Raw genomic sequence first — 13,551 nt, 5'->3', positions numbered from 1 at the left:
GTCTTTAGCACTCAGATGCCCAACTCCCAATGGGGTCTAAACCCAGATAAATCCATTTTGCCCTGCATAAAGCTTATGCAGGGCAAACTCATAAATTGTTCACCCTCTATAACACTGATAGAGAGATATGCACAGTTGTTTGCTCCCCCAGGTATTAATACATACTCTGAGTAAATTACTAAATAAAAAGTGATTTTATTAAATACAGACAGAAGGATTTAAATGGTTCAAAGTAGTAACAGACAGAACAAAGAAAGTCACCAAGTAAAATAAAATAAAATGCGCAAATCTATGTCTAATCGAACTAAATACAGATAAGTTCCTCACCAGTTCCAGAATGCTCCCTTTTACAGGCTAATCTCCTTTTAGCCTGGGTCCAGCAATCTCTCACAACCCCTGTAGTTACTGTCCTTTGTTTCAGTTTCCTCCAACTATCCTGGGGGGGTGGAGAGGCTCCTTCTTTAGCCAGCTGAAGACAAAATGGAGGGGTCTCCCCCAGGTTTAAATAGACTCTCTCTTGTGGGTGGAGACCCCCCTCCTCCCTCCTATGCAAAGTCCAGCTCCAAGATGGAGTTCTGGAGTCACCTGGGCAAGTCACATGTCCCTGCATGACTCAGTCTTTACAGGCTGAAGCCATTGTCCACATGGTATCTTGCATGTCTCCAGGAAGACTTCTTATGTGGATTGGAGCATTCCAAGATGCATTGTTCCCCAAGTGTTTCCTGATCAGGTACTTAACCTGGCGAATTCCTTCCTAAAGAAGCTGACCAAATGCCTCCCAAAGCTTACTTAGAAACCAAGCAAGCATACAGCCCATATTCTTAACCTCAAGTAGAAAATGATATATATATGTACAAATAGGATGAATAGATATAGTAGACCATAACCTTTATGGAGATATGTTACCTGGCACAGGCAGCACAAAACATATTCCAGTTATGTCATACATACATTTATAAGCACCCCCTCCCCATAAAGCCTTATGGGGTACACTGTCACAACCACCAGTCACCAAGACCTCTGTACTGCAGATAAGTGTCAGCAGTACCAACTCCATCAATACCAGAGTGGAGGGGACATTGTACACTTCAAAGTTTAGCCCTACCTTCAGAGCAGGAGTACTCCTTTTCATTCTCACAGTCAATGCACAGTAGGGGCTCATATCCCACTTGCTCACCCTCCCTCCTTTCTATGGGGATTACAGTGGGAATCTGGGAGGGACTCTAGGGACTGGTCTCGTGATAGGAAATGGCATGAATCTCATAGGCCCCCTGGTGTGTCTACCAGTGCAATGTCCATATGCCTATTGACCTTGGCCTTACTGGACACCATGGGGCATGCAATCCCATACCTGCAAGCCAGTGTCTACGGCCTCCCACTCCCCACCCCAGGACTAGATCCCTTTCTCCCAGACTGGTCAATTACTGTAGCCTCAGATGCTAGAGACAGGAGGAGGAGAGCAACGAAGATCAGGCAGATGAGGGAGAACAATTAATCCCATCTGAAATTGCCTCATCATAGAATCATAGAATATTAGGGTTGGAAAGGGGGTGCTCTAAGGGAACCAACTCCAGGAAACAGCCCCGGGATCGGAGCTGACAGACCTCGGCACTCTGCCAGTGGCACCGTGCAGAGGCTGGAGTCCCCCAGATGGACCTGATCCTGGCTGGCCATCAGGAAGGGTTCATCTGTCTTGTTGGGAGTGGTGAGCGTTGTGTGTATGGCATGTGCATTCTGTTTTGGTAATTGTTAATAGGTGGAGCTTGAGTGGGGTATTGCTGTTTGGGGCTCTTTCGCTGGTGAGAGACCCCATAAACCCGCAAAAGATTAAGCCCTTTGTCCACAGGTAAAGGGTGTTTCATAGAATCATAGAAAATTAGGGTTGGAAGAGACCTCAGTAGGTCATCTGGTCCAACCCCCTGCTCAAAGCAGGACCAACACCAACTAAATCATCCCAGCCAGGGCTTTGTCAAGCCGGGCCTTAAAAACCTCTAAGGATGGAGATTCCACCACCTCTCTAGGTAACCCATTCCAGAGCTTCACCACCCTCCTAGTGAAATAGTGTTTCCTAATATCCAACCTAGACCTCCCCCACTGCAACTTGAGACCATTGCTCCTTATTCTGTCATCTGCCACCATTGAGAACAGCCGAGTTCCATCCTCTTTGGAACTCCCCTTCAGGTAATTGAAGGCTGCTGTCAAATCCCTCCTCATTCTTCTCTTCTACAGACTAAATAAGCCCAGTTCCCTCAGCCTCTCCTCGTAAGTCATGTGCCCCAGCCCCCTAATCATTTTCATTGCAATACAGTACAATATGCCATTGGCCTTCTTGGCAACAAGGGCACACTGCTGACTCATATCCAGCTTCTCATCCACAGTAATCCACAGGTCCTTTTTTGCAGAACTGCTGCTTCGCCAGTTGGTCCCCAGCCTGTAGTGGTGCGTGGGATTTTTCCTTCCTAAGTGCAGGACTCTGCACTTGTCCTTGTTGAACCTCATAGAATCACAGAATATCAGGGTTGGAAGGGACCTCAGGAGGTCATCTAGTCCAACCCCCTGCTCAAAGCAGGACCAATTCCCAACTAAATCATCCCAGCCAGGGCTTTGTCAAGCCGGGCCTTAAAAACCTCCAAGGAAGGAGACTCCACCACCTCCCTAGGTAACGCATTCCAGTGCTTCACCACCCTCCTAGTGAAATAGTGTTTCCTAATATCCAACCTAGACCTCCCCCACTGCAACTTGAGACCATTGCTCCTTGTTCAGTCATCTGTCACCACTGAGAACAGCCGAGCTCCATCCTCTTTGGAACCCCCCTTCAGGTAGTTGAAAGCAGCTATCAAATCCCCCCTCATTCTTCTCTTCTGGAGACTAAACAATCCCAACCTCATCAGATTTCTTTTGGCCCAATCCTCCATTTTGCCTAGGTCCCTCTGTATCCTATCCCTACCCTCCGGCGTATCTACAGCACCCAGATGCAAGAGGTGTTTTACTTCTTGCCATAGAAGCTGTTCATGAGACGCATCCCTGAAGAGGGACGGGGAAGGAGGGTGGGTAGGGGGCGTGGAAATAAACAGTATTGTATAGCCTGCATGGATTATTTCTAGGACTCATTTGTCCATGGTGGTGGGTTTCCAAGCTGAATAGAAAGGGGTCAAACAGTATCCAAAATGGGGGATGGTCAGAGATGGAGTGAGCACTGATGAATTGGGTAGGTTTTTCAGGCCCTTCGACCAAATCCTCAAAATTGTTGTTTTGACAAGGGTTGTTGGGATGCTGATGGGTGGAGCTCGTTGATGCCTTGGAGGTCTCTGCTTCTGTCGTGAATCATATTGCCTCAGTTTTTATGTGTATGGGGAAGATCTTGTGCACTGGGAAGGACAGTATCTACCCTGTTTTTTTTCCATGTTGCAGGTGTATATATACCCACAGTACAAAGGGTTGCCTGAGAATCCTTCAGGATGTGGAGGGTCTCATCCGTCTTTGTTGCAAACAGCTTTTGGCCATCAAAGGGGAGGTCCTCCACCATGCATTGCACCTCCTTGGGGAAGCCAGATAGGTGGAGCCATGACGCTGGCACATGACTATAGCAGTGACAGAGGAGCGTGCTGCCACATCTGCCACATCAAAGGATATGATGGTTTTGAATTGCTCCCTTTTGTCTTCTGGGATACAATCAATAAAGTCCATTAATTTAGAATAAATTGATTGGTTGTATTTAGCCATCAATGTGGCGTAATTGGCAATCCAGAATTGCAGAGTGGCTGATGAGTAGACCTTGTGGCCAAAAAGGTCTGGTCGCTTCCATTCTTTGTTGCATGGCACAGATCTGAAATTATGTTGTTTACCGCACTGATAGACTGCGTCAACATCTAGAGAGTTTGGTGCTGGGTGAGAAAATAAAAAGTCCATCCCCTTTTTATCTGCTGTCTTACAGTTGGGTGGTATAGTTGCCAGGGTCCGCCATATGTCTTTGGCTGGTTCCATCAGCACATCATTTATAGGAAGCGCTATTTTTGATGCAGATGAGGTGTGTAGAATATCCAGTAATTTATGTTTTGACTGTGGGACGTCTTATAGAGGTATCTCTAGGGAATCTGAGATTCTCTTGAACAGCTCCTCGAAGTGTTTGAAATCAGCAGCAGCTGTGGACGGTGAAGGCATTACAGCCTTGTTTGGGGAGGAAGAGGAAATGTTGGTTGGAGGCGTCGTCTCCTGTTCCAAGGCTTCCTCCTGTTCCTCAAAGCTCTTCTCAGGGGGCTCTGATGGTGCTACACTGAGGCTGGTGGGGAAGTCCTAATCTTTTCCCTGTAGGAACTTGGGGGTCTGGGGTATTGTCCCCTGTATGCTGCCCAGGGTCCCAATAAGGCCACTGTGTGGGAAAAGGGTAGCCATAGGTGATCATACCAGGACTGGGTGCCCATCTTGTGGATGGATTTAGTCTGCATGGGTGGGCCTAAGGGTGTAGTAGTTTGGATGGGAGAAGAGTGGTCTGAGAAAAAGGCATCCCCCTCCTCATTATCTTCCTCCTCACTAGGCGGAGGAGCCAATGGTGAAGCAGGTTGGCATGGTACTGTGCATACCAGAGAGAAATCAGTGCTGAATAGTGGAGATTGTGGCGTTGAAGAGACAAGTAGATTCTTGTGTTGTAGGAAATGGTATGGTGTACCAGTGGTTTTGGCGCCGAAGTGGTCGGTGCTGCTGATGCTGCTACAGGTGCGGGTGTTGGCGCCCACCTTTGAGCACTCTGCACTACTGGAACAGGTGGTGGCACCATAGGCTGTGGGGAGTGCCTCAGTGCCGCGTCCAGCTCCATCAGTGCTGTAGAGGGTGGAGATGGATGGCAGGAGAGAGATCACGTGATCATTACCTGTTAGGTTCACTCCCTCTGGGGCCCCTGGCAGTGGCCACTGTCGGCAGACAGGATACTGGGCTAGATGGACCTTTGGTCTGACCCAGTATGGCCGTTCTTATGGTTTAGGTGGAGCCCATCCTTCCTGTATAGGCTCCCCCATCCCCAAAGTTTCCCCAGTTCCTAATAAATCTAAACCCCTCCTCCCTACACCATCGTCTCATCCACGCATTGAGACTCTGAAGCTCTGCCTGCCTACCTGGCCCTGCGCGTGGAACTGGAAACATTTCTGAGAATGCTACCATAGAGGTCCTGGATTTCAGTCTCTTTCCTAGCAGCCTAAATTTGGCCTCCAGGACGTCTCTCCTACCTTTCCCTATGTCGTTGGTACCTACATGTACCACGACCACCGGCTCCTCCCCAGCACTACACATAAGTCTATCTAGATGCCTCGAGAGATCCGCAACCTTTGCACCAAGCAGGCCAGTCACCATACGGTTCTCCCCGTCATCACAAACTCAGCTATCTATGTTTCTAACGATCGAATCTCCCATTACTAACACCTGCCTTTTCCTAGTGACTGGAGTTCCCTCCCCCGAGAGGTAACCTCAGTGCGAGAGGATACCCCAACACCATCTGGAAGGAGGGTCCCAACTATGGGAAGGTTTCCCTCTGCTCCCGTTGACTGCTCTCCTCCTCTGAGCCTTCCATCCTCCTTAACAGTGCAGGGGCTGTCTGACCAGAGGTGGGACAAATCTACAGTGTCCCGGAAAGCCTCATCAACATACCTCTCTGCCTCCTTTAGCTCTTCCAGTTCCGCCACCCTGGCCTCCAAAGCCCGTACGCGGTCTCTGAGAGCCAGGAGCTCCTTGCACCGAATGCACACATACCTCACCCGCCCACAGGGCAGGTAATCATACATGCTACACTGAGCACAATAAACAGGATAGCTCCCACTCTGCTGCTGGGCTTCTGCCTGCATTCTCTCCTACAGCTGCCGAGGTTAATGACAAGGTTTTTGTTTAAATCAAGAAGTTTTAATTATAGTTTAGTTTAAAGGTTTTAAAGAATGGCAAGTGTACCTCGCCCCCTTCCCAACTCCCTCTCGAAACTCCCTGTTAGCGGCCCCTGGTCGCAAAGCTCCCTGGTTGCTTGCTCACAGCTTTATAAAGCCCTGGCCTTCCTGATAGCCCCGCCCCCTGACTAAGGCTCAGCCAATGAACAGAGGCTTCATAGGCTTCTATTAGACGACAGGAACACAGTCTAAACAGAGTTTGTAGATATAGAAAACAGGACCCCTCAGTCAGGTCCCTCTTGGGGCGTGGGGAGCCCAGACCTGGGTTTTGGGCCTCCCCCCGCCCCGTCTCCCCAGCCAGCTCCAAACTGAAACCCCTTCCTGCTGCCTCCCCCAGCCACACCCCCGACCCCTCCTCCAGCCTTTGTCCCAACCCCTTCCTGGGCTCAGGTTACGAAGGGCAGTCGGGTTCGCTTCTGTGCTGGCTGTCAAGTATCATCCCTCAGTGAAGTCACCCCCTTCTTTTCCATCCCCCTCTAGTGTGGAGCAGCACCCCAGGGAAATGGAGCCACGCCCGGTGTTAGCAGAAGACAGTAAACTAGTAAAACTCCCATGCAACATTACCAGGTTAATACTCCCTACTCCATCACATGTTTGAGCCTCCATTTCCGGAAATATTGTTCCATATTTTGGAGGTCCTCAGTTAATGCACTGCTACAAGCTGGGGACCGACTGGCTAAGCAGCGGTTCTGCAGAAAAGGACCTGGGGATTACAGTGGATGAGAAGCTGGATATGAGTCAACAGTGTGCCCTCATTGCCAAGAAGGCCAATGGCATATTGGGCTGTATAAGTAGGAGCATTGCCAGCAGATTGAGGGAAGTGATTATTCCCCTCTATTCGGCACTGGTGAGGCCACATTTGAAGTATTGCGTCCAGTTTTGAGCCCCCCACTACAGAAAGGATGTGGACAAATTGGAGAAAGTCCAGCGGAGAGCAACGAAATGATCAGGGGGCTGGGGCATATGACTTATGAGGAGAGGCTGAGGGAACTGGGCTTATTTAGTCTGCAGAAGAGAAGAGTGAGGGAGGATTTGATAGCAGCCTTCAGCTACCTGAAGGTGGGTTCCAGAGGATGGAGCTAGGCAGTTCTCAGTGGTGGCAGATGACAGAACAAGGAGTAATGGTCTCAAGTTGCAGTAGGGGAGGTCTAGGTTGGATATTAGGAAAAACTATTTCTCTAGGACTGTGGTGAAGCACTGGAATGGATTACCTAGGGAGGTGGTGGAATCTCCATCCTTAAAGGTTTTCAAGGCCTGGCTTGACAAAGCCCTGGTTGGGATGATTTAGTTGGGGTTGGTTCTGCTTTGAGCAGGGGGTTGGACTAGATAACCTCCTGAGGTCTCTTCCAACCCTAATCTTCTATGATTCTATAACCTGTCCATGATTTTTACTAAAAATATCCATGACTAAATTATAGCATTACCTATTAATTTCTCTTGTGCCCCTCCCATCTTCACACACTGATCAATTGCCTTTCTTTTAGTTATGTTCCAATGTCTCCCTCCTGGTAGTCAGTCCTCCTACCTTCACCCCCAAATCCCTTTTCCCTTCAGAAAATAGCAATTTGGTGAAGTCAGCCCTTCTGATATTAGTGGGGTAGGAGCCTGCTTCTCAGGCTATGAATGTGGATCATGTTCCATAACTACTTTACATAGGCATTATAAACTTATACCTAAGGCCCCAGATCCTGAAATCACTTGAAGCCAGAACCTCCACTTCCATTTAAAAAAAAGTAAAGTTTGAAAATTTGACTCAAGTGTAACTGATGCAGTAATGTTTGTCTGAGACTGCAGAGAGCCTCCAGCAGAAAGAAGACATGGCTGGCCCCACACCTACCACCAGAGGCAACTAGGCCCCTGCTGTGCTGAAGAGGACCCTGTCACTCTTCTGGCTCTAATGGAGGGGGGGATGGAGGCAAGGGAAAAGGGAAAACTTCTTAGCTTGCCCAGGGGACCCTGGGAGGATTGGCCTTCCACTATGAGGAGCCCCTCTGAGGGGTGCGTCACTGTACCAGGGAAATAGGACTCAGCTGTGGGGGGACTCAGCTGCTGGCTCTGATGAACCTGCGTGGCCAAGAAAGGAAAGAGACCAGAGGCACTGCACATCTCCTAGTGGCCTCTTTCTTTTTCTGTGTGCAGAATGAATGACTGAGCACTCAAATTTAACAAACATGACGAAGGGGATGGGGAAGAGAGGGATAAGGAAAATGGAGAATAGTGAAGAGAAAGTGTTTAAACTCAGAAAAGAGCAACTGTGCAGCCAATGTGAGAGGAGAGATTGAGACAAACATTTTCTAGGCCAAGATTGCAAATAAGAGGAAGAGCAAGATGGATGTTTTTTCAAGTTATCAGGTATCATAAAGATGTGTCATCAAAAAGTGATGAGGAAAACTGTTCTTGACTGTGGGGAAAAAGAGTGACAAAGCATCATGCTGTGGAGCAACCTGCTAGCAGCTCAGGAATGGATAGGAATGATAAATGGGCAAAAGTTGAAACCTCAAATGCAGTGTGAGATCCTATTGTGGGTGGGCTGAATCCACTCCTGACAGAGACCTGAACAGTCTGTCTCTTCCTTCCACTTTGGAAACACTTCTGTAGCTTGTCATGCTAATAAAGTCTCATTGAAATGAATGTAGGATCTGGAATGAATGAAGAGGCAGGAAGGAGAATGAATGAAAGGAGCAGATGTAATGAGGGAGAGGATAGAGGACGAAGGGAATGTGTGAGGGTGGGAGAGGCTGTGCTATGAGCTTGGGCAGCCATTTGTTCCACACACAAGAAGAAAACAAAAAGAGGGACCATTAGTTGCTATCTCTGCATGAGGGCCTTTGCTGACACCACATGAAAAGTGGACTCAGTGTACGTGCTGCAGTCACCTCCATCATCATTTGAGTGGGAAAGATGCAGACATGGCATTTCCTGCCCAGATGAGTAGGGGCTGAGACCTCCTTCCCTCTGGACAGAACCCAGCTTGTATGACGATAGAGTGATGTTCTAGAAAGGAGGGGGACCCCAGCCTGCACAAAGGGGAGCAATGGTAGACCACCCGCTAGCCCAGCAGGTTGCTCTTATATGTGTGACTATGAGAGAATGAACTGTCACAAGGGTGAAAAAACCCAAACAACCCCAAGAATCTGTAGGTAGTGGACTACCCCAGAAAATTAGAACTAGGATGTGGTTCAGCTGGCTCTAATCAATCACAAATCCTCTCAGAAGCTGCTGGGAGTGGAAGGGATCTAGGATTTACATAAATCAGCCCCACCTCATTCTGACGCTGAGGGAACAATTCCAGAGAGAGGAGTTTTAAAGACAGCACCAGATCATTGTCTGAGGAGCAGTAACACCTTGGAAAAGAAGGTACCGAGTTTGGGCACAGGCTGGGCTCTGCCTCCCTATAAAGACTTTGGACTTTCTAGAGAATAAAAACGCTTTGGGTACACAAAGGGAAACTTACAAGGAAATAGGACTGAAAGTAAATGGGTGTAGATAAAATAAATACTGGTAAACCCTTTTTAAAGAATTCCTACATGCTCTGGCTTCCTCTCCTTCCCCCCCCCCCCCCCCCCGCCAAGTGCCCCATTTCTGAGGTTGTCAGATCACCCAGATGAGCGTGGCCCTGGCCATTACAACCCTAAGCAGGGATGGGATGATGGTGTGGAGGAGTAGGGTTGTGGCACAGAAGAGACCCCATGTGAGGGTGTCTAGGTCCCCAAATTGCTTTAATCAGGCTCTGCTGGTACCCACTTCTGCAGTGGGAGAGGGAGCTTTATAGGTTGTCCTTTATGCAGGTTGGGAGGAGATGTACAGAGCATTGATGACAGCAGATTGCTATATGTGACTGTCAGACACTATTTTCCTCATGTTCATTGTTTTTATTTGTGTAGGGAGCTTTTGGCAGGACCCCTCTTTATCGTGCTGCTTTTGGTGGTCACATGGCTGCAGTGGAGACGCTTCTTCAATATGGAGCAGACCCCAGACTTTATGCTGATGATGGCAACACGCCTGAACAAGTAGGGGCAATTTGTTCTATTTCCCTTTGCCTTACAATAACATTTTCTTTTTGTTTTTTGGTCTCTTATATTGTCTCCTCTGCTCCCTGAATGAGCCTCACAAACAAGAGTGGATATTGACTGACTATGCAGGGGGTGCAGTGGCACTGGCTCTACACAGAGTGCTATAAACTGTTGGAAGTAAACCTGAAAACATAGGTGAAAATATATCCTTTTTTCTCTTAGTTCTACTGATCTCAGGTGTTACTTGTAACAAGAGCAAGTAAAGCATTTTCAGCCAGGCATGTGACTTTGAATTGAGTTGTGTCCATTTAGTTTCAGTTTAACTGCTGTTTCATTCTTTGAGTGATTGTGCACACAGATTCCATTCTTGGTGCACATATGCCCTGTGCACATGCGATCGTATTCTTTTGAATAGCTGCGTCCCACGGGAATTCCCCTGCATCCTGGGAGCCCCTGCAACCACCGTAGCCAAGGGTATAAGGAGCAGGGCAGCCTGAACAGCCTTTCAGTTCCTTCTGACCACCTATGGCTTCAACATGGAGCCCTGCGATCTCAGTGACCCCCAATCTGCAAGAGATTATTTAGCTATTGTTTTCTGATTCGCTATTTACAGTCCATTAGTTAGCATACCTGTCCTCTATTCCCTGTGGAAACAGTGTTTTGATAGGATTTCTGGCCCCCGGCCACATGCCAGCCTCTGTACATGGTTAGACACCCCCCCGTCTCATACATAAGATCAAAATGCCTAAAGGCAAGGCTCCAGGATTCAAGATCTCTTCTACCTGGGACTCAGCAAAGCCCATGATTGATGCTCAGCACCTCCTATGCTTAGGCAAAGACCATATGCCCGAGCACTACTTAATGTACGATTTTCAAAGTACAGACTTCAATCCAGAGAGGGCAGACTGAAGTTACATCTTCTGGAGGCTTTGATGCAAGCGTTGTCTGATCCAGACAAGCTGGCCAAGAAACCTCCCCATTTGTCTCAGTCCATCATAGAATCATAGAATATCAGGGTTGGAAAGGACCTCAGGAGGTCATCTAGTCCAACCCCCTGCTGATAGCTGGACCAATCCCCAACTAAATCATCCCAGCCAGGGCTTTGTCAAGCCTGACCTTAAAAACCTCTAAGGAAGGAGATTCCACCACCTCCCTAGGTAACCCATTCCAGTGCTTCACCACCCTCCTAGTGAAAAAGTTTTTCCTAATATCCAACCTAAACCTCCCCCACTGCAACTTGAGACCATTACTCCGTGTTCTGTCATCTGCTACCACAGAGAACAGTCTAGATCCATCCTCTTTGGAACTCCCTTTCAGGTAGTTGAAAGCAGCTATCAAATCCCCCCTCATTCTTCTTTTCTGCAGACTAAACAATCTCAGTTCCCTCAGCCTCTCCTCATAAGTCATGTGCTCCAGCCCCCTAATCATTTTTGTTGCCCTCCGCTGGACTCTTTCCAATTTTTCCACATCCTTCTTGTAGTGTGGGGCCCAAAACTGGACACAGTACTCCAGATGAGGCCTCACCAATGTCGAATAGAGGGGAATGATCATGTCCCTCGATCTGCTGGCAATGCCCCTCCTTATACAGCCCAAAATGCCATTAGCTTTCTTGGCAACAAGGGCACACTGCCGACTCATATCCAGCTTCTCATCCACTGTAACCCCTGTGGTCCTTTTCTGCAGAACTGCTGCCTAGCCATTCGGTCCCTAGTCTGTAGCAGTGCATGGGATTCTTCCATCCTAAGTGCAGGACTCTGCACTTGTCCTTGTTGAGCCTCATCAGATTTCTTTTGGCCCAATCCTCTAATTTGTCTAGGTCCCTCTGTATCCTATTCCTACCCTCCAGCATATCTACCACTCCTCCCAGTTTAGTGTCATCTGCAAACTTGCTGAAGGTGCAGTCCATGCCATCCTCCAGATCATTAATGAAGATATTGAACAAAACCGGCCCCAGGACCGACCCTTGAGGCACTCCACTTGATACCGGCTGCCAACTAGACATGGAGCCATTGATCACTGCCCATTGAGCCCGATGATCTAGCCAGCTTTCTATCCACCTTATAGTCCATTCATCCAGCCCATACTTCTTTAACTTGCTGGCAAGAATGCTGTGGGAGACCATATCAAAAGCTTTGCTAAAGTCAAGGAATAATACATCCACTGCTTTCCCCTCATCCATAGACCCGGTTATCTCCTCATAGAAGGCAATTAGGTTACTCAGGCATGACTTGCCCTTGATGAATCCATGCTGACTGTTCCTGATCACTTTCCTCTCCTCTAAGTGCTTCAGAATTGATTCCTTGGGGACCTGCTCCATGATTTTTCCAGGGACTGAGGTGAGGCTGACTGGCCTGTAGTTCCCCAGATCCTCCTCCTTCCCTTTTTAAAAGATGGGCACTACATTAGCCTTTTTCCAGTCATCTGGGACCTCCCCGGATTGCCATGAGTTTTCAAAGATAATGGCCAATGGCTCTGCAATCACATCCGCCAACTCCTTCAGCACCCTTGGATGCAGCGCATCCGGCCCCATGTGCTCCTGTGAGCTGTAATACTATCCCAAACACCACAGATGTTCACAAGCCCTATTCCTCTTCTGCTTCTACTTCAACATAACACAGAGGCCCGAAGACATCCAGTACCAAAGGAGATGTAGATCTCCCTTACCCACTGGGAGATGGAGTTCCTATCCTAAGCCTTGCACGGTGTGAAGGCAAATCTGGCACTGACCATTGCTGCCCAGAGCAAGCATTGTGCTGCACCAGGTACTGCTCATACTACTTTCCCTGTGACAGTAACATGCACACCAGTATTAAAAAAAACAAACCAACCCAGAGCAGACCACTCACTGAGGAAACTGACCCAGAACTAGTCAGTATAGAACACCATGGTGCTGAAGGCATCAGTGAAACAGAGTGCTTTAATGTCATTGATGGGGTCACCGTACCTGTATACTTCTCAGCGCTGGCAGTAAGACCAGTACTGGAGTTCCCAACGTTAGATGCTTTTGGAGGCAACGGAGAGACCAGGTCCATCTCATATTCCAACAGCACTGGCTATACACCTGACTGAGTAGGATTCCCCAGAACGCTGTGCCCCCTCTCAGTATCCTCTGAGGGTCATAGAATCATAGAATATCAAGGTTGGAAGGAACCTCAGGAGGTATCTAGTCCAACCCCCTGCTCAAAGCAGGACCAACCCCAACTAAATCATCCCAGCCAGGGCTTTGTCATGCCTGACCTTAAAAACCTCTAAGGATGGAGATTCCACCACCACCCTCGGTAACCCATTCCAGTGCTTCACCACCTTCCCAGGGAAATATTTTTCCCAATATCCAACCTAGACCTCCCCCACTGCAACTTGAGACCATTGCTCCTTGTTCTGTCATCTGCCACCAAATGAGAACAGCCTAGCTCCATGCTCTATGGAACCCACCTTGAGTGCTCCTTTAGCATCTCAATCCTCCAGTGGCCCTACTGGTGTTTAGCAGGCTTCTTGCTTCTGATGTACTTAAAAAAAATGTTGCTATTACTTTTTGAGTCTTTGGATAGCTGTTCTTCAAATTCTTCTTCTTTTTTTTTTTTTTTTTTTTTTTTTTTTTTTTTTTTTTTTTTTTT

The 13,551-nt window shown here is 48.1% G+C and overlaps 1 protein-coding gene across 1 annotated transcript in view; it reads left to right on the top strand.

Annotated features, from left to right (window-relative positions):
• Positions 1–13,551, top strand: part of IQANK1 (IQ motif and ankyrin repeat containing 1) — a 121,937-nt gene that overhangs the window by 61,519 nt on the left and 46,867 nt on the right. The window contains exon 8 of the mRNA XM_026657695.1: positions 9,809–9,934. Coding sequence (XP_026513480.1) covers positions 9,809–9,934 — 126 coding nt within the window. The remainder of the gene's footprint in view (positions 1–9,808; positions 9,935–13,551) is intronic.

The sequence above is a fragment of the Terrapene carolina genome, unplaced genomic scaffold (genome assembly GCF_002925995.2).
Source record: "Terrapene carolina triunguis isolate 2854851 unplaced genomic scaffold, T_m_triunguis-2.0 Scaffold268, whole genome shotgun sequence".
NCBI classification, from domain to species: Eukaryota; Metazoa; Chordata; order Testudines; family Emydidae; genus Terrapene; species Terrapene triunguis.
Note: the sequence above shows the minus strand (reverse complement) of the source record. Positions and strands in the feature narration are given on the sequence as shown.